The sequence below is a fragment of the Anabas testudineus genome, chromosome 24 (genome assembly GCF_900324465.2).
Source record: "Anabas testudineus chromosome 24, fAnaTes1.2, whole genome shotgun sequence".
Lineage (NCBI taxonomy): Eukaryota > Metazoa > Chordata > Actinopteri > Anabantiformes > Anabantidae > Anabas > Anabas testudineus.
The window spans coordinates 11474047-11500688 of NC_046632.1; the positions used below are offsets into that span (position 1 = coordinate 11474047).

The following is a 26642-nucleotide window of genomic DNA, read 5'->3' on the forward strand; positions in this document are numbered from 1 at the left end:
TCACATATGGATACACAGCGAAGCACAATAATGGATTTCATTTTGGTAACACGGACCCACCTGTAAAATCGGTCATCTCGATAAGGTGTCAGATCCTCCTTCAGCTCGTCGTAGGCCTCCTGTATCTTCCTACAGAAGTATTTCAGCTCGCTGTACAGAGGGTTTTCCAAGCCGGACGAGTAGTCGGTGTCCATTGTTGCACGGAGCCGTCTGGCGGCTGAAAATGGCGATGGGGAAACAATCGGCGGCCTTTAGAGAGCAGCGAAATGATGCGTCTGTATTGTTCCGTCGTTTAATTGAAAGTGCAGCCGAAGCTGTTTTGTTTGTGTCGATTGAAAGAAAGAAAAAAGCAGTTTAAAAAAAAAAAAAAAATGAAGAGGGGGCGGAAACAGCCCCCACACACACTGGAGGAAGGTCACATGATGAGTTCAGCACCGCGGACAGAGACAGACAGCGGTGGAGCTGAGGGTGGAGGAGCTCAGCTGGTGCCATCAGTCATAACAGGAGATTTTATTATTATGATTTGACAAAACAGGCTAACAGGACGCTAAAATGTTCCTTATCTGAATTGGTTTGTGAAACCTGGTGGAAATTACTACCCAGTTTCGTTTAACTTTAAAAAAAAACAAACAAAGCAACTCAATGTGAAAATTAGTTTATGTTTGCTAAACTATTTGTTATGAAACAGCAAACTGCTAGCAATCTGCACTTTTGCAGGTTTTGCTCTAACAACAGTGGCAGATTAATTTTAAACCAGTTTCAAAAACATCCAGTCATATTCAATCATCAACAATCATACAGAAGCTCCAGTGTTTTTCTAAAACAATAACATTTTATTCAAAAGATGTGTAACTTATACAGTTATAAAATAATTTACATGGCATGCCTTACTATCCATTCACTATAAACGTTCAGTCACCAAATCAGACATTTTTTTCAAGTGTTTTTGTCATTTAAATCTACATCTACAAATACAAAGCACATAACTTTTGTAAAGAAAAGGCAAATCCTACAATATCTACAACAGGTCGCCTCAAAAAATCAGATTAAAGTGAATCCTTGATCTAAGTCCATAGGCAAGAACTTGAACTCAGTGGCTTACACTTGTGAACGTCTGTGAACAATGTGGTTGTATGTATGTATGCATGAGAAGCCATGACCACACACACACACACAAACACACACATTAGAAGATAACTGATTTAACACTGGTGGGATTGGTAGACTGCACAGTTGAATGCAGACACACCGCGACTTGACACTTACACTCTACACAACTAGTCTACCAACTACACTAAACTGGGCACTTACTCATTCACATCTTTTCCATCCAATGCAAACTTCACAAAACACACAAAATTTGCCCGCCCACCCGCCAACCTGACCCATATTCCCGTCTCAAAATTTGGGCTACACTTGTGACTTGTAACAAACTTATCAACACAAAGAAATGTTCAGAAAAAACTCCACAATATACAGTATGTATAGATACTAGATCCATTAGGAAATAATCTTATAAATAAAATATACAGACCAGCAACAAAATGCTGAACCAAAAGAACAGTAACAAACTATAATCAAAAGTTATGACAAAGGATTCTACCCTAAGAAAATATTGCACAACTAACAGAAAAATGGGCATTTTCTTTACGACATGCTTTTCTTTTCATTTTTTAAACATCATTGTTGAAATTCTTTTTCAATCCCCATCTTGACTCTGATGCACATCCCATTGTGATATAGAAAAATCACACTTAAGTATATTATAATCTCAATAATTCATGGACCATAACAAGTCAAAAGTTCTTTTTTTTTTATACCTAGGATTAGATTATACTTCTCTCTAGGTCCATTTATTCCAGCTGTATATCTTAAATAATTTGGCACAAGTATTTGCTGTAACCCTAATCATACCTATTTAATGTTATTAAATATTACTGCCTTTTCAGTTATTTTGGCTACCATCTTATACAAGTAAACCCTACTACAGATAATGGCGATGTGTCTATTAATTTACCCCTGCCCACGCTCCTATCATCTAGCATTCAGTCATTAATTCAATATGAACGTAAACCTCACGGTCAGCAAACAAACAAAAAAACAAACAAACAAAAAAAAAAAACAGATTTCCATAACTGAGTGTCAGCTTATGATTTCAAAAGCTTCATCCTTCATTGGAGTTCTGACTTCAAAGATTCAGTGACAATGATTTCAGCTTAACTTTTTTCTTGTGTGTGTGGTGCGAAAGCTTCGCTCCACAGTTGAAGTGATGCTTAAAACACAGTGGAGACGGGTGTAAACAGGAATCTGTCAAAGTCACCCGAGTCTCTTTACAACATTTACACACGACTGATATGTATTTACATGACTTCTGAAATAGTATGAAATGGCATCGGTGAAATATACAAAAATATTTCCTGTACCTTGCTTACACGTTTGGTGTGTTCTTTCATAGCAGGGACAGCACCCCCAACTACACACTCACTTCACAGAAGTGACATCAGGTGACAAATCACTTCATGCCAGGGGTTAATTTGTTCAATCCAGGCCTTGGGAACTTCTTGTACGCCCATGTCACCATATGTAGATATTTCACTAAGTACACAATATGTCAGTCAAAGCTGTTCTGTACATCGCTGCCACCTGAATATTCCAGACTACACAAATTCATCCACGTGTCTCCCAAATGAAGCAGGTATGGTGAAATCCATGTTGATGGGGTATGAAGATTGTGTATCACAAACGAGGACAACAATGTTAAAATTTGTGTTTGAAAAGATAAACAAAAAAAAAGTACATATAAATTAATTCATGTAGCACAGTAACATTTCTTCTTCCTTCAAAATCTCAGGGAACCATGTAGAAACCTCAGCTATAATTACTCCCGACTTTCCCAAGTTTCTAACAGCCACATCTTTCACAAGTGAAAAGTGTGAACCATTAATAGTGCTCCTAAATGATGCATATATCAAAGCCTCAGTTCCAGCCTAGATAGACTGAGATAGTAACAAAAGGAATGGTAGAGAGCGAAAACAACTGTCCTACCCTTGACCGTGTTTAGTTATTTAATAAAATCCTAAAAGCAAAAGCAGTATAATAAAGTTGTAACAGTTTCACTGAACATTTTTTACAGCAATGGATTTCAGTGCCCAGTAGTACCTGTGTACTCTGGAAAAATAACTTTGATTTCCAGAGTGTGGTTTTCAAGTATTACTGCTGCTTCTTTTGGAAACCGCACCTTGACCTCTCTCAGTTAACTGATCGACTATCACGTCTACAAGCCTCTTCTAGCTAAAGCAGCATTTATTTGCATGGTGATCACCAAAGCTCAGCTTTTTCGGCCCTACATGCATTGCATGGTGCCACTGACCGCCAAATGGAGTAAATCTGAGGGGATCCTTGGCAAATACAGCCAATGCTTATTGCACCAACTCTAGTGGCAGCATTGTGTAGTGCAGCGTGATTGTATCTCTCTCTATGACCATGGCTGGTTTTACTCATCTCTTCAAATCAAAGTTTAAAGATACCTAATAATGCAACTGTGTCCTTTTAACAGATTGCAATCGTAAGTAGGGTGGGCACAACTCATTTGAGGCGTTGAGTGACATTGGCTAAAGCCACTGCAAAGGCCTGCACAGCAGAGAATGGATACTGGAAGTCCAGGATGTAGGCATTACCATCAATCCTGCCAAACTGCATTACCTGAATAAAAAAAACAAAAAAGACAAAGATATAATCACAAACATAGTGTACTTCAAATCAAAAATATTTGGATAGATAAGTTCAACATAAGCAGAACGTGCAGTGAGTTTCTGAACTAGAGCTCTCTTACCTGTCTGCCCTCCAGTTCAATTTGAAAGTTCTTAGCAGACTCCTGTGTGACCCTCCCACCAAAGTCCAGCTGGTAAACCTGTGTGGCTTCATTCCACAGTGGCTGCTTGTTGGCCATGACATACACAAACCCCTGGCTGCCCAGCCCTCTGTCCTCCTTCTCATTGGCCTTTCGACACTTGATCTCGTCCAGTTCATTGGCAGCCCTCAAGTTCCTCTTACTCTTCCAGCCCTTCTTACCGCTCTGGCATTGATTGAGTAGCTCATCCCCACTAATGAACAGCTCTGGCTCACTTTCTGAACTGTCTTGGAACTCACTATTGGCAGTGGCCTTACTCAGCTTCTTAGCCTTCAACTGCTCTTTCTGTCCCTTCAGCTTCTTCTTGTCCCTACCTCCCAAACGTGGACTGGAGATAAGTGAGTTGAAATCACCCAGAGCTCTGCCCTCCTTTTTCAACTTGCTCCCTTCAGCCAACTGCGGCACATTAGCTTCATCAGCCCGACCGTCTGCCCGTTTGCGGTTCTTCTTGCTGAACTTCTCAGACCGCTGTGGCACAGGGCTCTCAGTCAAGGACAACACTTCCTGAAAACTTTCCCCAGTCTCTGCCATGGCCTCTTGTAATCCTCCATGGCTCTGCAGCTCTGCTGGTGGTGGTGGTGGAGGGGGTGGCGGCGGAGGAGGAGGAGGAGAGTTAACATTTTTGTCTACTGTCATGTGGGAGGCTTTGGGTGGTAGTGGCACTGCTGGGGTGGGTATGGGGGGACATGAATTATAGGTACCCCAAGGAGTATGAAGAGCAATTGGGGGAATGGGAAGTGTGGCACAAGAACTACTTCCTGGATACATGGGTGGGAGAGGACAGCAGGCTAAGTTTGCCAAGTTTGCAGGGTAACCTGGTGGCAAGACCAGGGTTGTATCCTGCTGTGAGAAGGGTACTGGTGCAACAACCTCCTTGGGGGAAGAGCAGGGGCGTGGTGATGCTGGGATTGGTTGGAGGTGGGCTCCAGAATAGGCAGTAGATGGAGGGTACTGGAGAGAGATTTGGTAACCTGCTGCTGCTGCTGCAGCTTGAAATGATGCAGCACTGGGGCTGATGGGAGACTTCGGTGAAAGGACAAAAGGCAGCCTGGAAACATCCAAGTGCTGAGCTGGGCTAAGAATAAGTGGGGGTGGTTTGTGTGGTCCAGGAGGAGCAGTGGGGTTCAAAGTTGCAGTCCGTTCCTGAGGAACCCACACCTCCTCTGTGGCACCTGGGTCCCACTGGTAAGGAGGAGGGCGTTTGACGACCAGTCCTGTTGCATCATTTCCTCCTAACGCCAGATGCCTCAGTGACTGGTTCAATGTTTCATCCTCAGTAAATGCTGAATTAACATAATCAGCTCTGTCTCTGTTACTTCCTCCTCCTGCTGCAGTTCCTGACCCTTCAAGAGAGCTCAGCAGGTTGTAAGAAGACTGGGAGGCTAGAGGAGTAGCACTGTTAGAGTGAACAATAACTGTGCTGTGTGGTGCTCCGTTCCCTGGAGGGAAATCTTGTCTGATAATAGTTCCTCCTGCAATTCCATTAGCACTCCCTGGGGCAGTGCCTCCAACACTGGATCCACTGCTACACTGACTGCAGGTGTATAAGGCTGTTGGCACCCTCTGCTGGAATGAGGCTGCTAGTGCACTATTTTTGGCCTTTGGAGGCAGTGGTCTAGGTGGTTCCAGCATCTGGGAAACTTTGAGAGCAGCCTCTCGGCTGTTCCTCCTGAGAGTGGCATGGATCAGACTGCTGTCAAGCCTCTGTCCAGGATTCCTGCCAACAGCACTGTTCTGATTGGCTGGGTCAGGGTATGGGGGTGGGTCTCCACTGGGTATGGAATATCGAGGTGCAGTGAGTCTGTTGAGAGTAGCAGAGGTGTAGGGCAGCTGGATCTTCTTGTCAGCTGAGGACGAGGAGGATGAAGATGTGACCCTGAGAGTAGCAGAGCTGCCAGGTCCCTGGAGTGTGTACACATTCTGATTGCATACAAGGCGCGTTCGAGGACGACATACTTCTTCCACATTGCCACTACTGTCAAACGTAGTTATCCTTTCATAGCCCAGTGGTGTGGGGTACTGCGCTTGTTGCTGACCTGAAGGATAAAGTGGGAACTCTCCCTTCTTCAGACAAAGGTCACCAGGAGGGGGAGTCCCACTGGTGCCTGCTCCTGTTCCAGAAGAGGCATTTGAGACTGCAGTAGAAGCTGATGCTGAGGCAGCAGCAGCTGCTGCAGCAGCCACAGCAGCCGCTACTGTCCCAGGGTAAGGGGGTGGGGGGTTCATCTTACTGAGCTCAAGAGGAGCACTGAAGACCAGTGTGTCACCCTCAGCCAGCTGTGGAGTCCGAGTGGTCTTGATTTTCAGTAGGTGCTCATGTTCACCCCCCACCGTTCTGTCAACCACTAAATCAGCCGGTGAATGAGGGATCTGGATCTGCAGTGCCCCCGGCTGGAGCTGGTGGACAGCTGCACCTGAAGTTTGCCCTAAAGACATCGACGGGATCTGTATTTGAAGCTGCTGCTGAAGTTGATGGGAGTGCGGCTGTTGCTGTACCAAATGCTGCTGCTGTGATTGCTGTTGATGATGCATTTGATGCTGTTGCTGCTGAATTTGCTGCTGCTGCTGTTGCAGTTGCTGCTGTTGCTGTATGTGCTGCTGTAGCTGTTGTTGATGCTGCTGTTGTATGTGTTGAAGGTGCTGCTGTAGCTGCTGTTGCTGAAGCTGCTGCTGCTGTTGTTGTAAGTGTTGGTGCTGAAGCATCTGCTGCTGCTGCTGTAGTTGCTGTTGTTGATGGTGCTGAATTTGTTGGTGATGTAGTTGTTGTTGGTGCTGCTGTTGTTGTTGCTGCTGCTGATGGTGATTTGGTTGTTCCTGCTGTTGTTGTGAAGAATGATGAGAAGGTGGAGGACCAACTATTAGGCGACCCATATCCAGTCCACCAAAGATGACCTGGCCAGGACTGGAGTACCTGGTGGGCACTGTGTATTGGGCTGTCAAGATAGTGTCCTGACTTTGGTCTGACCCACTAGCAGCTGCTCCAGCAGTGGTTGTAGTGGGGTTTGTTAGCACATCCAGCTGAACATTTTGATTGGCTAGGAGGGACTGGACTAGACCAATGCTCTGAGCAGGAGACATAGCCTGGGCAGGACTGTGGATGGGCGCAATAGGGATGTTGACAGTACAGGGCGGGTTGTCATCAGCACCACCAGCAGGGCCTGTGATAGGCAGGTCATCTTCATCCTCACTGAAGACATTGGGGCTGAAGACGGGTAGATTGATGTAATCGATTGAGATCTTACGCACCTCTGGCAGGTAAATGGTCATCTGTCTGGGCTGCAGATGGAGGAGGCTTGTCTTATAGATGACTGAGGGCAGGGCCAGAGTAAAAAAAAAAAAAGAAAATAGAGGAAATTGAAAAATTTGATACATTGAAATATTTTCTTCAGTTATTAATTTATTTATCAAGTTTAATTGGCCAGAGATAAAGCTATAGTTGACAAAAGTAGTTGATTGTTTACCTGCACCAAGATTGGTTGGCAAGAATGCAGCCAGACCCACTATCTTGAACTTTGTTCCCCAAATATTGGATGTGACCTGAGCAAGGTAATTTTGCTGCAAGACAAGAACAAAGAATTCATCATCAATTCATCAAAAGTAAAAATGTGTGAGATTTGTGATGCGTGCACATGTTATGCACATGTTATTCTCTCCTGTCCAGGTCCAACCACAGAACCACAGAGACAGAACTACTATAGCAGGGACAAGATCCCATCTCACTTGACCAAATAATTTGCCTTTTACCTGAGTGATGTCATCTAAAGGAAATTCCCTTCGTGTTAGACTAGGTGACCCAATAGAGGGTTTCCGTATGGGTAACCGTGGTGACCTTGAGATCTCTTGTGTGGCGCGTGACAGTTTGGGTGATTTTCTTGGATCAATGTTAATTCTGTTGGTAAAGGGACAAACTAAGTCTCTACAGAGAAGGTAGCAAATACAAAAACAAGTTTAGGCATGCAGTAAAACAAAAAACAAATGTAGAACAAGAATTAGTAGAATTAAAACCCATCATCTAAATAAAGGGGTAATATTGATGGGTTACAATTTTAATATCATAGGCCTTAGATACAATGTGCAACTAAGAATATGAATTCCAGTTGCAAAGTACACTGGATTGGGCAGAAATGTAAATCAAAAAGGGTACATGCTGATACTTACTGACTTAATGATAAGTCCAATAAAAAAATAAAATAAAAATATACTAGATTAGACGGCATTGTGTAGAATACAGAGGTCAGGGGTGTGGTTACCTGGGCAGTTTGGGGGATTTGCTGCCCCTGGATATCTTTGGAGATTTTTTGCCAACCCAGTCATCACTCAGCTCTATGTCACTAGAGTCTGAGCAGTTACAGCTATCGATCATGGCAGATATCAGACTGTTGCTGTATATCTCATCTGAGGAGAGAAACAAGATGGAAGATGAAATTAGTTGTTTATTTGTTATACATCTGCAGTTCTCAAGACCTCACTAATCACAATAGGTGTCCATTACTTGTACATTCTTTTTGCAATCTTCAACAAACTTCTACCAAATTGACTACATCAAGAAGAATTGGGGTACTACAAATATGAGACACTCCACAAAATAGTAATCCAATTAGTGGCAACCTGGAGGCTGCTCCTCCGCATTTGTTACTGTTGATTCAGTAGTTTTCAGTTCTTTGTCCTTATCACAAATAGCTTGTGAACCATTGCTGCTCTAGTTTAGGTCAAGCTAATTTATTTGATGGACATTAGTGTGAATGGGCTGGAGCCATTTCATGGCTGGCTTCATTTATCACTGCGTAGGGAGGGTGTGGGTTGATTTATGATAAACCCAGGTGCCATCAGAGCCCCCATTAAGCAGCTTTTAATTAACATGGGTCCAGTCTGCCCTGTATGACTAAACACTCTCACTGTGTGATTGCCAACTCAAGGAACTCAAATGGAGAAGTACTTGAGAGGACAAATATGCCTCAGAGAAATACGTTTTTAGTTTTACCTGTTTTCCCATCTGTCTTCGGGTCCATAATGACAAACTCTGGACGCAGTTTACTTATTCGCCTGCCCTTGAGTATAGGCACCAAACCTCCAAGGTACTCCAGGTACAGAGTGTAACATGGCCCTCCCACCTCAGGGTTGTCTTCAGTACGCTTCATTGTACAGTGCAGACGCTCGTTCCCAGCTGTTGGGTAGCTCACAAAATCACGCATATTGTTGGGATCTGGAATTGGGGGCTGGAAGAGAAATTGTGAGTTTGTAGTTATGTATACTCACTACCTCCACAAGCGAGTGTGGTACTATTAATGTTTTTACTGTTAAGATACATTTCAAATCAAAAATAAGATTTAAATCCAATTAACAAGCCTGGGCTTGTTTATCATTTGTCTTAGCCTTTCAGCCGCAGAATGTGACATCTATGACTGCACTGAGATGCATCAGGCCCATTTCCTGAAAGTTATTATATTTATCATTTCAGTGGATCAAACACCCTACTGCTTTGTATCACCTTGATGGTGGGGATGAAAGCTGCAGTGACGTAAGAACAGAGGCGGGAAGGCATGGTGAGCTTGGCAACATCTTTTTCCTCCTTCACTGCTGTGGCAATGCCCTGCTGGCAGAGGAGCTGCAGGCTGGCAACGCGGTGCTCCACTCGCACGACGTAGAGTGCTGGGCCACACGCCAAAAACAGACGAGAGTCCCGGTGACCCCAGCATAGCGTAGTGATGGGGCGCTGTGGAGTAGCGAAGAAGAAAAGTTTTATTACAAAATACACCACGTCTTTTCAAAGTGTAATGTCTGACTATGATAATTCTCAGATTACATTTCAGGGAATTCTGAATCTTTGTTAATACAATCCGATGGTGGGCAGCTTGGCTGCCTTCAAGTCTTCATCTGCCTTCAACTAATTAATAGCATATACTTTATTTTCATCTTTTTGAAAACCTTAAAACATGGCACAATATTTTAAATTTTCAAAGTGCAAACAACAGATGACTGTATGATGGCCCAGAGAGTTTGACGCATTGAAGCATTAATGCTGTAAAAGACAGCAACACAGCCAAACATAGATGTTGATCACCTGTGCTGGTGTTTCCAGTGTGTAGATGTGTTCACCCCTCATGTTGTAGAACTTGACAATGGCATTTCTGGTGGGGGGCGGACAGGATGAGTCAGGTGAGAGGAGTGTCCTCTCCATTCCTGCAACTGCTAGGAGATCACCCTGTGAGCACCACTGGACCACCACATCTACAGAAACAACACAGATGTAACAGAACTTATGTTAGAAACCATAACATATGCAGACATTTTTGACAATAGATTGAAAATACAACAGAGGAGCTGCATTCCTTATTCAGTCATAATTTGTAAATAGTTATAAACAACTGAGTGAGTCATAATAACACAGAGGCAAAGCTGCTGGAACACTTGGTTACACATTAATGATCAGACGCCCACACACCTTTCAGGCCGGTGCGGATGACAATGGGAGTGAGGTCATCATAGTTGTTCATCAGACTGATGTCTCCAGAGGTGAAACTGACTGTCAGTAGTGGTTTCTGGCTGTGCACTGACAAAGGACAAAGAAGAAAACAGCATTAACATCTTAGAAAAGCAGTGGGCGAGATCCACAATGAGCTTATGAAGGTAATGTAGTACTGATAATGGATGTCAATTCAAGTATTTACTTTAAAAGTCTCACCAGATAACTGGTGCTAATATTAAATACCTATTTATGTGGTAAAACAAAGAGCTTTCAACAGACTTGCAACAGTCAAGAGTTAAACAATAAGTGTTTCATGTAATCATTTTTTCAAGCAAAAAAAAAAAAAAAAGTCATCTCGCTTTATTTCAGCTTCACACCCACATTCTACCTTATTCACAGTGAATATTTGCTTTGTTTTATAAAGTAATTTCGTATTTTGCAAAGTGCCTTGAGATAATTCTGTTATGATTTGGCCCAATATAAATAAACATGAATTGAATTGAACTTAATGTGTCATGATGATATAGAATGAAAAAAGGAGTTTTGATAGCATCACCCTGGGCTTTTGAAAAGGACTTTTTATGAAACCCATAATTAATAGTCAAAGTAATAGGCAAATCGATCAACAATGTAAAGAACTGTGACTTGCAGCTATAAATACGGAAGATAAACATGAACTGCCAGAGTGGGCCATAAAAAACACACTGGATGTGAGAAAGACACTGTGACAATGTGTAAGGCTGTTTATTTGTAAGGCTGAATATGTATACTGTGGGCGTAGCTGGGGGATGTAATGGGAAAGGCAAAGACAGCTCCACATTTATAGCAGCTGTAGTTTATTTTCAGTGAGTTTCCACTGTTTCTTATTCATGTGAACACACACAGCCATATCTCACTATACTTGTGAGGACACTTAACAATTTGTTCCCTAACCCAAACCAAAACCCAAATCTAACCCTAAAACATGGTAAAAACTTGTGAGGACAGGCTACAAGAATAACATTTGAACAAAAGTTGTCCATACAAGGCAACAAGGACATGCACAAATGCATGTACACCTTTCTGCTGCAAAAAAGTGGCACTCTTCAGACAACCACCCATACAATATGTTTTCCAAGACATCCCTGAGCCTCTATTTTTATGAGTCTTACAGTGACCCAAATACCAACATAAATAAAGCACCCACCATTGCTTTACCCATGGTAGTGTAATCAGTATACAGTGAGTGTTGCATTAAATTATATGATGCTGCTTTCAATTTGCTGTGCGGTGCAGTACAGTGATATAAAGTCTTCACCATGTATCATGACAGAGAAATGGCGGGCTGAGGAAGAAACAGCCTGGTGTCCCAGCCAGGTTGTCGACTTGTGAGATAATTTCTATTAGGACCAATCAATTACTATTGACTTGTTTAATTAGTAAGTTAAAATGTTATCGGTGTTTCAGCAAAGGCAAGCACTTTGCAGATTTTCCACTTGGCCTGTGGTGAGAACAAGGGAAAAAAAACCACAGCAAGATGACATAGCCCCACCAACACAGTCGTAGCAACTGGGAATTCAGTTGAAGACAAAAAGAACAAATGTCAAATGATGCATTGTCACAGAATTCATGGCACAGTTGCTGTACTGGATTTATTAGATTGTACAGGTGTACCTTATAAAGTTACCATTAAGTACAAGTAAAGCTGATGAAAGGTTTAACAAAAATATGTAAATCAGGAAAATAAAAATAAAGTTAGTTGGAGGTTGTATTTATTGTTATTTCATCTCTAAGCTGCAGACCTTTGCTACAGCTTCTGTGGCTAAAACAGGCCCCAGGGCCATTTCCTTGGCACTGCACAAAAACTCATTCTGGGCGATCCTGGGAGACGTGATTAAAGAAAGCCCCATTAAAAATACGCTAAGAATAGATGAACACATCATTTACACTGACATGACTATTTTGGTCCACTACTGTACAGCCCGCCAGTGGCATCTTCAGACATTTCAAAGAGGTTTGTATTTCAACTTAATTTAAGACATACTTAGATGCACAGACTCTGTGACAGCTGCTGCTGTTAACAACAGCTTCTGCATCATTACGAGCAAATAGGTCTGATGACAATGTCAGCATAATATCAGGAGATCTCACTTTTTAATGTGCTCCTTTATTTTCCTCCTGCCTCTATTTTTCTCTGTAGCACTCTACCTACCTTCCATGTAGTCACACTCTTCACAGCTCACAGGGAAGAGCAAAGCTTTTAAAAGCTCTACACCTACTAACTCACAGAAAATCATATTAATGTAATGACCTCTTACAAGATCCAGAAAAGGTTTATATCCGACTGTGCACGACCTCTTGAAAAGTTTAAATATTCACATACATACCACAGGGACTAGGGATTACTACTAATGATAATATGGTACAGACCTTTAAAGCACCACTTATTTCCCCTCCGAATTTCCCTTCTTGGACTAAGAGCACGAAGAAGAATTGACGTACAGATTATATATCATGTTATTAATTTACATGACGTTTGCAATGGATATGTGTCGGTTGCATTTTAAATGTGTCTATCTTACAAAACATATACACTGTCAAGTTAACCACTGAAACTGAGTCATAATTTTAGGCTCTTAAATATAAGGTTGTGTATTGGGGTATGACCTCTGTTGGCAGCTGCTGCTGAGCTGCTTTCAATGCATGGCTGACATTTTCCCACTCTAGCTGATATGCTAAAAAGTCATATTTCTAAATCTAAAATAAAGTATACAGAAAAGGCCAGTACCTAACAGGAGTCTCATAACAATAAATTTAATTGGTTGGCTGTATTTTTTGTACAATGCTAGAAACAACATTTTCAACAACATTAATGCAACTTTAGCCTAACTTTCATTGAGAGTAACCAACTGCAGACATCCATGTTTGATGATGTTTGGTGTAGACTTACATGTCAACACATTTGAAGTGTTGCAGAGAAATGAGAAGAATGAAAAAAGCATCATCAAAAAATTCAAACCCTAAGCAGCAAACCTTGTGGTGGGGAGTAGTCATCAGAGTCAGTATCGCTCTCGCTGCTGTCCTCCACCAGGAAACTGGGGTAGTTCCAGGACATGCTGATGATGCCATCCGACTCATGTAGCAATATGTGGGCCAGCATGCGCCCATGGCAGTCCATCACTATCACCTGTCCATCTGCAGTACCAAACAGCACCTGAAGAAGAAACCACAAAGGATTATCAGTTAAAAGAAGAGAGAAGACAGAGGGAAAAATTAATTGACACAAAGGCATAAGAACAAAGATTTAAATGGAGGCATACTTAGAAAAGGAGATGACAGAAAGTGAAGAAATGCATATCACAATGAAAACAACATGGAAATATACAGACAGAAATAGGATGAAGGTGACAAACAAAGAGAGACACACATATACAGACAAGCTTGATGTCATCCAACCTGAGCTGACAATTTAACAGCATGAAAGCACAAACACAGCCTGACAAAACCGCAACACATGAAAGACAGAGAATGCATGCTGTCACTCACAACTGATCTCCCTCAGGGTCTGTCTCTGCCTTCTGAATGACAAGTCTACATTCTAACACTGGCAAATAAAACTTCTACATCTATTAGCATTCATAGGCACTGTGCTGGGGGTTGCTGTTATACCCAACAAAATCTTCAGGGTGTGCGTGAAAGAGAGTGTATTACCTGCTGGTCATCAGGGGTCCAGATCCCACATGTAATCTGGCTTTCCAGGTTGATCTCTGAGGACCAGTGTCTTTGCCCACTGACAGAGCCCACCAGAACAAAGCCATCACGGTAGGAAATGAGAGCCTGAGTGCCATCGTGGGACCAAGTGAAGTCGCTCACCTACAAGGGACAATACATGTTAAAGAAATTGTGTTAATGAGAATTAACAACCTTAACCATTGTGTACAGTATCAGCACCTTCTGATGTCAGCTTTTAACACTGTAAAATGTAAAACTACTTGTAACAACGAGAAACTAGTCACTATTCACAATGTCCAAATGTGTAGGTGCCCTATTACTTTCACTAACAGGACTCCAATGATTATAACCACAGTCTGTCATTTTAAAATACCTTAAGAGGCCAAGAGGTGCACAACCTCTAAGAGCCAATGCAAATACATTTAGACTTACCATTGAGTTTTGTTAATTAGAAATGTCTAGCTTTGTCCCAATATTAACAGAGACCAGTGCTGTCTGAATTCCGTCTAATAAGGTGAATTAAATACATGGCTCTTTATAGTAAAAGAATCTGCCACCACTGAAATTATGATGACCTCTGCAAACATTATAAAGTCATGCACTAGTATAAAATAAATCCTTAAACTCCAGGTTGTAAAGAGCAAAGTTGCCATTTAAAAACAGCATAGGCCATATATTTGAAGAGAGAAGCTTTTGTTTAGCCTGTCATCAAGTCATTAAATTGATCACAAAAGATAAGCCACTAGGATGTGTCAGACAGTTCAGCAGCTGACAGTGATTGATGGAACAAACCTACGCATCATATATTTGCTCGGCAGTTGTTATGTAAATCAGGACATGTAATGGTCGGAGTTTTTTTTTTCAGCTGAAAAATGCAAGAGGCATAAGGTTCTATCAGTGAAAATATAGTAGAAATATACAAGAATAAAATGTTATCTTAATGTGGTTAACATGTTATTATACTGTTGAAACATTTTTGTATTTTACTCCCATTAGTGTTTTTTTTTTTTTTTACATTCATTCAATTACAATTTTATGAATACAATTTTTGTGTCTGCCTAAGCTTTCAATCTTCTGTGTCAGTGTAGTCAACAACTGGTCTAGGTGAAAATAAACCATCTGTAATACATCTTACCTGAGCTCCGCGGTCATTGACCAGCTCCACAGACCAGCGTCCCTCATACTGGATCCAAACAAAAATCCCTCCATCTGTATCACATGTGGCCAGTTTTTGGAATGGCTCATTCCACCGCACCAAGACCACCTTAAAGACACAAAGAATGAAAGAGCAACATTAGCAATGATTTGGAAACTCTTAAGTTCTAGTAACAGCTACAGGTTCTGTACCTATCAAGGTTGTCTGGTGAAATAAGTATTTTCAGAAGGTTTTGCAAATTAAATTGCAGAATGTGTTTTGTCTTGTATGGAAGGTCAGATTTTGTTTTAATGGCCTTTTTGTAATACAGTGGTACCTTCCTACAACAGACAATGTGAGACATGTGGCCAACAGTGTCCTATCTAACTGACCTTGATCAAGACACTGTAGCCTTGTCAGCACACCAAGTCTCTTTAGGGGAGATCATCTATTCAATGACTAAAATGCATAAAGTAACATTCACGATACCACATTTCAATAATCTAAATTTAGCTTTGCACCAGATAAAAATATATCACAAAGTGGGTTAACCTCATTTCGAAAAAGTCACCAAGGAGCTGCTAATATCCTGAATATTTTGGAAAATGATTTTCAGTTATATCTTCTTCTATTGTTACATACCAGACCTTCCCTCAAACATGAAATTTCTCAGTGTTTCGGCTTGTTTGATACTTGATTCCAGCAGGTAGATGATGGTGTGTTAAAGCATGTAGCTTTATTAAACTGGAGCACACCACTGAATAAATCTAAAAGAGACAGTAAGAGATGCAAGGAAAGGAAAGAAGAACAAACTGAAGAGAGAAACTAAGCGCACTGATGCATGAACGTCCTTACAGAAAAGACTATATTGTGGTTAAAAGCTCAGGCACACTGTAAATGCTCCAATAGCCGTGACTCACAGATGCAGGTTGACCAGAGCTTTGTGGCTACAGAGATCATCATAACCTGAGAAATGAGTTGCATGAGTATAAATCACTAGCGGACAGCAGTATAGGCCAAATTGTTCATGAGCTCTTTCTTTGTCAGTGTCACCCATCTTAAGGCACCTATTACAATCACCCTTCAGCCCCCTCTTCACTGTATGTCTCCATCTGTCTGGTCTTCTGTAGCGTGACTCAGCCTATTCCCAGAGGAATAATCCTAAGAAAGGAGCAGCTCTGCTCTCGCTGAGCGAAGCACGTGGGCTGTACACGCTTAAACACACAACACAGGACAGGTTTCAGCAGGGCTCACGCTCTGTGAGTGCAAGTCCAACAGATCAGTGGTTGGGAGTTGGATAAGTCCCCCTCCCCCCAAACACTATCCCTCCTCACCCAAACAAATATACACGCTGTCTAATCTATCCATGCTTCAGTGGGACAGGTGTCATTAACTGTGTATTCAAAAAACACGTGTCTTCCTCCAAAAGGTACTATTACCTACACTAGATTAAAACACTACAATTTCAGATACCGACTAAATAGTCACATGCTACAATAGTAAATTTATCACAACCAAAAATATCTACAAAAATAATAATTCCATTTCTGTCTTGTGTTTATTTAGACGTATCTGATAAAAGTGATCAAAGACATAGTTATCCAAGGTGAACTTGTTGTGATCCATGTCTGACAAACATGTTGATATGAATACATTGTGCAAAAAAAAAAGTGTAATAAGTGTACAGTGGCATTCATTGCTCTCCTGGCCCTGCTCCCTCAGCAACAAAATGTCATGTGAGCCAGATTTACTGTGTTGTCACTGCCACTCCCAGTGGTATAAAATCTAATGTGGTTCTATAGGTGTGTCTCAGCTGGTAAGCTGCAGGAAAGAGGCCACAATGATAGCCACTCTGTGGCAAAGCTATAGTTAAGGTCTCTACATCATTCTGACTGAGGTGACCATATTCACAGACCATTAAAAACTGCCTGCCATCTATCATTCAGCCACAGCAGTCATGTGTTAGCAAAGCTAACAGGCTTTGGCAGTAGTATTGTCTAAGATAACAAATTTCCATGCATAGGATCTCATTGGAGGAATACAAATCCGCACTGTGAACTGTCTGCAACCTCTAGTGAGAAAAATGGATTTTCCGGATGGTATTATACAACATAATTCAGCTTCAGCCAGTGTAGACATGAGGCTGTAGATTAGGTAGGAGCTCCAGTTTACATAACATTAACATCATTCATACACTGTACATTTATCCAGAAAGAATTGGAGTAAGGTAAGTAATTAGCACCACGTGTCTTACATGTGTGAGCATTTATCTCTAGCCCCACAGAGGTAAGAGTAATCTGTATAAATTTAGCTCAGTATGGAGATTAGTGTGAGCTGGTCAGGCATCCCACGAGGGGGACAGCTGAGCACCTCATGGTGACACAGCGATCTAGGAGATCAGACAACACATGGAGACAGACAGGATAAGAGTGAAAAGTCAGAGGACAGCGAGGGGCGAAAGGGATCATGGGCACAAAAGACACATGCATACATGTAAACAAGTACAGACTTAAAAAAGGTCTTCCATAATTATTATCTGCTGCATGATCACTACCAACAAAAATTAGTTACTATGCTAAAGGTGATGAAATTTTGGAAATTACACAGAGTTGTAGGACGATGGTACCACAACTGAAAAACCCTGTAAGCACATTTTCAGTAATGCCAGCCATTTTAATGTCTCCATCTATCATTCTCTAAATGTAAGAGAAGTACAAACAGCGTGTAAACGATCCTCTTCATTCTGCCTTTGGCCAGCACGTGGCCATTGACAACTTCTGCTTGGGAACTTGGCACTGTCTTCACTCCTGCAGTGCTTTGCTGTTGTCACTGCAGCTCTGGCCTTTTGCAGGGACACCGACTGGGAGCTGAGCTGTGCCCAACAACTTAACTGAGGATGAGCAAGGGACAGCTTTGGAATCAGCAGAATTGAGAGGACACTGTGACAGTGCCACGTCAAAGTAGGTACATTGCAACACTGGGCCCTGACACTAAGTACTTCAGTTTTGCAAAAAGGTTACAAATAAGCAGATTGAACTGGTTGAACAGGAACTCCGTTCAAAATATAGCTTAAACGGGTACTACAACGTAGGATTTCACATGTCCATTGTAACTAAAAAGTGCAGCGGAGCAGATGAGAGAAACAGCAGAGCAGAGCAACCGTTGTGTACTTGCAGGGGACACATCTTCTCTAGAAAAACTTTAGCTGATCGTATGTCAAATTCCAATTAAAACTGTATTCATACAAAGCTCAATAAATAAAGAAAATATATTTTTTAGTTCTGAATGAGGATCTTCACTATTTAAAGTAGTAGCTGACATGTACAGCTATAGTGATAAATTCAACTAGATGACTAGACCAGATTAGCTATTTCTAGCCTACTAGAGCACATTTCAATATTGTTAAGAATGATCTCAGCTGTGGATGTGGAAGATGGATTGTAATACCGATTAAGAAAACAGCAATAAGATCTTTTGGCCATATTGGCCACCACTAACTGTAAAACTCTGCTAAAGAAAAGCTGAAAAGCTTCTGTGCAAAGTGAGGCATGAGTGATGCAGTGGGACAGGACCTTCAGGGGAGGTACAATCCGAGATGTTTGTGAGCAGAGCAAACATGATAAAACCTTAAATTAACACTTTGCGTAACTGTTATTTCTGGGTGTGAAATAGCATCTGCAGGAAAATGGTGCACTTCAGTAACAGCCAAGTGGAAACACTGCCTTGTTCGTAAAGATAAATCCTACAGTATGAACCTGTCAGTTTGCAGAGATGATGATGGTGTGAGGCAACAGGATAAGTGTGCAGATGTGTCAGCTTGCACAGCCCCTGGCTAGAAACACAGCTCATAGCAAAAGGAAAACCAAAATGTACATGCTTCCCTTTATAGTGAAGCATAAAGTGAAGCATGTACACATACAACTGGACCTGAGGAAGTAGCCAAGTCTAGGTGTTATGCAACACAACCTCTCTTAGGATGGATTAGCATACTAAAGCCATTTCTACTAAGCACATTTGGTGAAACCAATTAAAAGTAGTGAAGAGTTCATGCTCTCTGGAATCCCTGCACAGGATACAAATGTCAAGATATCAGATAACAGAAAAGAAAGAAGGCGTAGTAATGTCCAGCACATGGGAAGATATCATAATAAATAAGCTGTGGACAATTAGACAATGTAACAAGACCAAGAAACATAGACACAGGTGGTGATAGATGCTAGGTGATGACACAAAATTAGGCAGAAATGGAGCACAGTCCATTAAAAGTGACGGCTTCACTCCTACTTTCCTTAGCTTGTATTGCAGAAAGAATTACGCTATATTCCGCCTGTCTTACAATCCATAATTACAGTCCCCATTATGTCTGCACGTACAAGTTAGTTGCAGTGCACCACAGACGTCATCCACATTACTCCTATTTAAAAGAGCTGCAGGTCCAACATCACTACTGGTTCCTGCACAGGTCCTCTCCCACAGATAAACTGATTTATTTATGAGGCTTCGCCAGGAAACAATTTTTAGTACATGAAAACATCACACAGCAAAAGAGAGAGAGGGAACCACAGTGGTGAGGTTTATTTCTCTCTATTATCAGTTTCAACTTGGATTTTCAGCTAGACTCATTTACTGAAATAAACCTTTGTAGAGAAAACTTAAAATGTACAAGGTTGATAGTTTCTTTATCTGTATGTTAAATAAAGAATTACCACTGAACTAGCACTAGGAACATCTGAACAGTGTGGCCACACAGGCCACAGAAATCACAAGAAGTTGCACTGTGAGTTCAGCCTACACAGTGAAGTGAAAAACAAAAGCTGGTGCTCTAGGGTCAGCCGCCTCTGTTGGCTTAGAGCCATAAGACCTTGTCCCTTTTGCCTTATCAAAGAGCCAAGGGAGTGAAAAATCAACAGGTGGGACTCTTACCTTTGGGATAGAATACAAGCACAAGACTCATGGGAACGGGAGCAAGGTGTTTACCGTTTTATGTTTTTGACTACACAACAGTTTTAGCAGGCACGCAAAACTTCTTGTCCATGACTACATGGAACAATGTCATTGTTCTGCAGACTTTAACAGGATGTATATTTTTAGCAACCAAGGTGAACACCTTCTTAAAACATCAGTAAAAACTGTACAAAGAAAACAATGGATATGCAATACATTATCCATCAGCAGTGGATATTTTTACTGAAAATAAACTTTTCCCTCATATGGTAAAAAATGCAGCATGTATGATTCTACCTTTGGTCAAATAGCACAGCTAGCAGTTGATGAGATACTGACAGACAATTTGCCTAAAACCTGCGCTGCGGTCAACATTTTCTTGGCAACATGGTGACAGTCATTGTCAAGCCTGTCTAAGATGTTCAGCCCTCAATGAGAATGAATGGACTCCAAGTGACTCGCTGCTCACTCTCGTCAGCATCTGAATTCACTGTAATAGAAAAAAAAGCACGGATTGTCAAAAGAGGCATTGATCTATTCTGATGCTTGTCTCAGTGGGATTATTCAGCAGCAACACATGTATATTCACATGAATAGACACAGAACTTGCTGCTTTCTTCTATTTTCAATTTCACTTAAGTGTAGTCCAACTGACGTGCCTACTACTGAAGGTCAGCAGCTCTGTTTAAAAAGAAATCTATAAAAATAGCATCAGGACATTTGAGGCCAAATTATCCTCTAGTATAAATTTGTTTTACTTGACCGGTGGATTTATTTTTAGAGTACAACGTTTCTTGGAGCCTGGTGGACGACTGGTTAAGATGTGTAACATGTAATTGTAACATCCAGTTTGAATCCTGACCAGTGGATCTTTGTCGGATGTCACAGAGCTCTGGACGTCAAGTGATTAGTTCTATTTATGTCGCCATGTCGGCAGCAACAGCATAAGTGAAAATGATTGGGACTAGTATGGATTTCAAGCTACAAGAGTTTATTGTGCACTTATATTCCAAATACAATGAGCACCACGTTTCAAAAACTTTCTGACCCCTACGATGCCCCTGCAGTTCTTTTCAAAAATACTGAAGAAGAAAAAAAAAAATAAATCAGTACATGGTAATGTTTGTGAAGTGGTTGGACAACCCTTGGGGGTATTTCCTGCATCCCCATAGACTCATTTTATCGCCACACACTGATTAGATAATCTGATCCACTGGCAGCTCATTTGACAAAAGTAGTGACTACTTTGGTCAAGTGACAAAGTGTACTGTTACATTAAAGTGTACAAGAGGGAAGAAAATAATGCGATTATTATTTATCATCACTTTGAATTGTTCCTTTACCTTAAAAAAAAAAAAACCTAAAGTTTCAACTTAGCAGTTCGAACTGTGACTGCTGACAGAGCTGCTAGTGATCCGTTAAAAATACAGTTTTTGTTCAGTGGATCTGATCTGGATTAATAATTTATCCAGATGATCAGTCGCCGTATATTGATCTTTCTCTATAGACGTTTCTGCTAAGCAACACATTTAAATGTAAAAACAAAAAGTGCAAAAGTAGCGTGCTTCTGACATCCCTTAGTGAAAAGCTGGTTGTGGGAGACAGAACAAAAGAAGCATGGCACCAAGCACACACACCTTGCTCCCTTTGAAGCTGTTACCTTGTAATTATTTCCCACATTTGCTGAAGGGGAGCTAGACAAAGTAAAGACAAACCTTCATTGGCTATGCGCTACAGGTCTAGGAAAAACCTTTTCATTATCTGAAGATCATGAGAGCTTTTGGAATCAGGAGTGTAGCAGGGTAACAACTGACCTTCACCACAACATAAGTTGTACTACAGTGTCTTTACAGTGTACTTTATTGTACTACCCAACCTTATTCTCATAGGTGAATTGAAATAAACAGCCAACCCCTGATTCTGGCTGGCACTGCAACACAAATACAGTCCCCTACGTGTCTGACTGCTCTTAACAAATATCTGACAGTATAAGATCCACTTTTCATTTTACTACATTGAGTGTTTTGGACCAAATCCAAAAGACAAATCCATTTAGATGTTCACTTACATTAAAATAATCACAGGACAGTTGAGTCTATTCCTCAACAGGAATAATGGTCAATCCTAAGGACGCTGGCATTGGTATTGATCTTGGCAAGTCTGAACTCCTACAGGATGAGTTCATATTGCATTTTTTTAGTCTGGCCATTCATATCATTATTTGAACTAATTTATGTGAAAGGACCCTGGACACCAGCAACCACGACAAGTGTTCAATTACACTGCTGACATTCAAAGGACAGCTCTGCTAAGGGACACGACAGCTCTGTTACGAGACACGCCGCTTTTTCTGCTGAGTGAGCTGCTTTGAAGGCAAAGAAAGGTTACCCAAATATTGATATAGCTATATTAAATTTTTTTTTATCATGTTGGCTTGAGGAAGATTTTGTCTGTTGTGAAACTAAAAACAACAAAAAAACTTCAACAAAAAAAAAAAAATTAAATCATTTTTCTTAACGCTGTGTACAGCACGCTCTACTTGCCTCATGCAATTCGGGATTGAATATGATATAAGTGAGTAAACAGATCTGTCATAACTTGACAGAATTCATTAGGCAGTTTGATTTCCACCACTGTCAAAAAACCCAAATTATGCACACAGTGGACGAGTGATGGATTGCACATTTGTCAAAGCATTTATTTATTGCTTTATATCAAGTCTAGAGGGGAAGTGGAGAGGACATTACTACTTTCATTATTGGTGCTGCTGAGATGAGGGCAGTGGGGAAATGTGGATTTTTCTAGCAGCTGCAGCAACGTGAATAGAACATGTAATAGAAATATAATAATAATAATAATAATAATAATAATAATATAATAAGGCCAGTGTGAGCTCCAATATAAGTTACTCAAGTTAATCAATCAATTTAAAAAGGGTTGAGGCAAATTCCAAAATTATACCGTTTCCATCATAATGTCATAAAGAATTGTGTTAGTTCTATGTTGGGACAAAGTCTAATTAACAATAACGTGAAAATCAGGGGGAAAATTTGATTTATGTAGGTTTAATCTCAATACCGCATTAAAAAAAAAAAAAAAAATCAGTTGCTGGACCACATTCAAGTGGGCCGAGTTAAATGACATTTCTGCTGTGCTTCAGTCACTCTCTGTAGGGATTCATCCACTCTCCCCTCAGCCTCCTTATGGAATGCTGACACAGCAACTAGCTCCATCTGACCAACAGCTACACCCACTAAAATGCAACCTGTGTGCAATCTCCATTTGTGCCAGCACTGCTATATACTGATGGGAATATTCATACACATAGTGGGCAATAAACCTGGACATTGTCGAACTTTCCAATAACAAAACAAATAGCCTTTACTATGCTGAGAGGGCAAAGTCAGGAAGAAGAGTACTGCGATTGTTTTGAGTGATGGGCATCAAGATGATCTAATGCAAGTGTGTCACCTCACGCAGATTATACTTCCAACCAGACACTACAAATGTTGATTTGACTGATTATTGCTCCTTCTGTTCTGGCTCAATCATTGAATCCAACTGCTGTAGAAAAACTTACAACTCTGTCTGAAACCCTTCAACTAAAGTGAAATATCTTTGTGCTAGACAAAACAAATACTTTCTGACACATGTCTACCGTAAGTAAGTGTAAATGTTAGAAGCTTCAAGGACATTGTTGTATAAATGACTGACATTTGAGAAGCTTGTTCTTGCCATTGTTCCACAGTGATCAATGGTATAAATAATCTATCACAGTCATCATTAGGCTAAATGGAGGTATTTTGTTATTGTACACTGAAAGACTTTCATTTTAAGGACAGCAGAGGTGTAAGGTAAATAAATAAGTACGTTTTTAAATGAACTATTTTACATATGTAACAGATTACATTTAGGAAATTCTGTTTTTGCTTAATAATTTTGGAGAATGAGGTAAACAGGAGAGCAGATGTGTAATGCAACTACTGTAAGGATGAGTGCTTTAGCACTGTGGTATTGAAAACGCTTTCTGGTGATTGTTTTATATTTATAACAGATTATCAAATTGTGCTTTTGCTTAATTAATATTTCTAAAGTACTTCTAGATAATGAGGTATAACAGAGTAGTTTACAGTTACCACCAGAAGCTCCACACCTGTAAAATCCCTCTTACCTCGCTGTTGTGTCCACGGAGGTTAAAGTTCACTCTCTGCGGGGTCGGGCGGTCCCGTCTGCAGTGACTGGACGTGAATGTGACCCCCACAACCCCTCGACCGTTCCCGGTAGCGAGCCAGCCCTCCTCGTAGTAGCGCTTCCTGCACACCGGCTTCTCCTTCTCGCTCTTGGGCACCCGGCCCTTCCAGGACAGGCATAGGATGCTGGAGTCGCTGCAGAGGACCGGGCCATGCTCCACGGCGGCGAACATCCCCGCAGGTCTCGACACCCTTCGTAGATTTATTAAAAAAAAAAAAAAAAGAAAGAAAAGTACCCGGAGGCTGGTTGGGGTTCCTAAGAGGGGTCGGTACCGTTATGAGCGACTCTCCTCCGCTGAGGTCACCGGTTCACTGTCAGCTGTGAGGTCGCCACAAAGGTGCATAGTAGTACTGGTGCTCTCCTTAAACTAGACGGGTACTTGTCAATATTGATGATTAAAGGTGATTAGTGATAATTTGTGTAAAAGCACAAGTGAGGTCACAAAACTGAATAGATCAGCATTGCTAAAGTTAACATATAGTGTTGCCAAATGGTCCAAATCCATAACAAAAGGCACTCACTCAAGTCATTCTGATGCGTCTGATCAGTGACCTGGCTCCTTGACGCAATATAACAGATGAGAGTCCCGGGCAAGGACTTCCAAATCCACCGTGACAGACTCCAGACTCGTGTGTCATCCGATCCAAAGCAAGCAAACACCCACAAAACGGTTTATCGTGTAAACTATTAAAAAAACGCCAGAGCATCCGATCCATTCAACACGTCCCAGCGCCTCCTGGTGTGGTGGGTTACGTTTTCTCTCCAGTTCAGCGCGTAATTCGTGGGCTCCGTGTCCCCCTCACACGATCCCGGCTGTGCGTGTGAGAGGAGGAGCAGGGACTCCTCTCCGCTAGCTGTCAGCCCGAGGACGAGCCGCTTCTCCCGGTAACGTCATCACGGCTTTTTCATTCAACCCTCCTTTGGGGATCCCATGCAGGCCTGCTGGATTACAGCAACAAAAAAAAAAACAAAAGAAACAAGCGTCAGTACCTCACAGAAACGATCACTGTCAAACAAATCTATGTTTCATATTTATTTATTTATTTGATTAAATGTAAAAGCTCACACTCACCTGTATTAATAATATTAATGCGCGACCCTTCTTACACTCATCATTACTATCGCACTATCTTTCTGAGCGGAGGGATATATATCCAATTGGTGAATTATTTTAATTACTTAAATATCACTCTTTTTTAATAAGAAACACAATCATTTGATAAAGTGGTCGCTTAACTTACAAAAAATGATTAAGATTTAGATAAAACAGGGGTGTAGATAATGAGGAGGGAGTGAGAATTATAACATAAATCCAGCTAGATTGGACACAAACACCGGTGGACACTATCTGGATGCTGAGACTCATCTAACGATAAAATGTCTAAAACAACACTTAACGTTACAACATAATTCTTATACAACAACAGCTGCACGACAAAAAAACTGTCACTTTGATTCAGCCAACTGTCACCATGAAGAGATCAGAGTATGCACAGCAGTGTCAGCAATGCTAAACAAACGTTATTAGAGCATCCCTAACAGTGTACATGAAATGATGCCCAAACAGCCATCGCCGTGAGCCGCCTGCTAGCTCCGACCAGCGTTAGCTCCTTGGTCCGTGGGCTCCACAAATCAAAACATGTCGGCAGCTAGATTAATCTTTCCTGCCTAAATTAATCTTCTCTGTGCAGCAGGCTGGCGCAGGTCTAACGGAGGTTAGCTGCTCGGGGATGCAGCTAACACTGGCTGGTTGTGTTGTCTCCACCACAAAGCCCAACCGGTGATAGCTAATGGGCTAACGGAGCAGCTAGCTAGCTGCTCCTGAACCTCCGTCGGCGGGGACTGACTCCGTCCATCCGCCGCTGGCACCCGTCGCTAACAGGCTATGGCTAGCACGTTAGCCGGCTGTTGTTCTTGATGTGTTCCATTAATCGCGCGTAGCCCTTCCACATAATAATGGATCGGTGAAGAGGAGGGCAACGTGACAAACAAATATCCGACCTGTCGTCAACAAAGCCGGAGAGACATCAGCGGGCGGAGAAGCACTTACCTGAGCCGCCGCTGCTGCTGCTTCCTCTGCCCGCAGCCTGCTACCGTTCACTGGCTGGGCCCACAGCTCTGTCACATGACACACACGTGATTCACAGCGACTCAATTATCACAGCTCACGTCTAAAGGTGTGGTGCTTAATTCTAACCTTATTTTATGCTTTATTCTAGCATATA

The 26642-nt window shown here is 41.5% G+C and overlaps 1 protein-coding gene across 5 annotated transcripts; it reads right to left on the reverse strand.

Annotated features, from left to right (window-relative positions):
* Positions 1-812: 812 nt before the first annotated feature.
* On the reverse strand, positions 813-26577 carry tulp4a (TUB like protein 4a). Of its 5 annotated transcripts, XM_026341059.2 has the most exons (15): positions 26468-26518; positions 24939-25359; positions 24338-24608; positions 15223-15351; positions 14067-14228; positions 13389-13569; positions 10353-10460; positions 9972-10138; positions 9399-9623; positions 8892-9126; positions 8161-8305; positions 7655-7799; positions 7372-7465; positions 3833-7218; positions 813-3702 (listed from the first exon to the last, which is right to left on the reverse strand). In XM_026341059.2, the coding sequence occupies exons 3-15, from the start codon at positions 24587-24589 to the stop codon at positions 3586-3588; spliced, it is 5346 nt and encodes a 1781-aa protein (XP_026196844.1). In that variant the 5' UTR covers positions 24590-24608; positions 24939-25359; positions 26468-26518; the 3' UTR covers positions 813-3585. The 5 variants fall into 5 exon arrangements, with proteins under 5 accessions (XP_026196844.1, XP_026196841.1, XP_026196840.1 ...); XM_026341056.2 differs by having other exon boundaries at positions 24338-25356; positions 26468-26577; XM_026341055.2 differs by having other exon boundaries at positions 24338-25359.
* Positions 26578-26642: the final 65 nt, after the last annotated feature.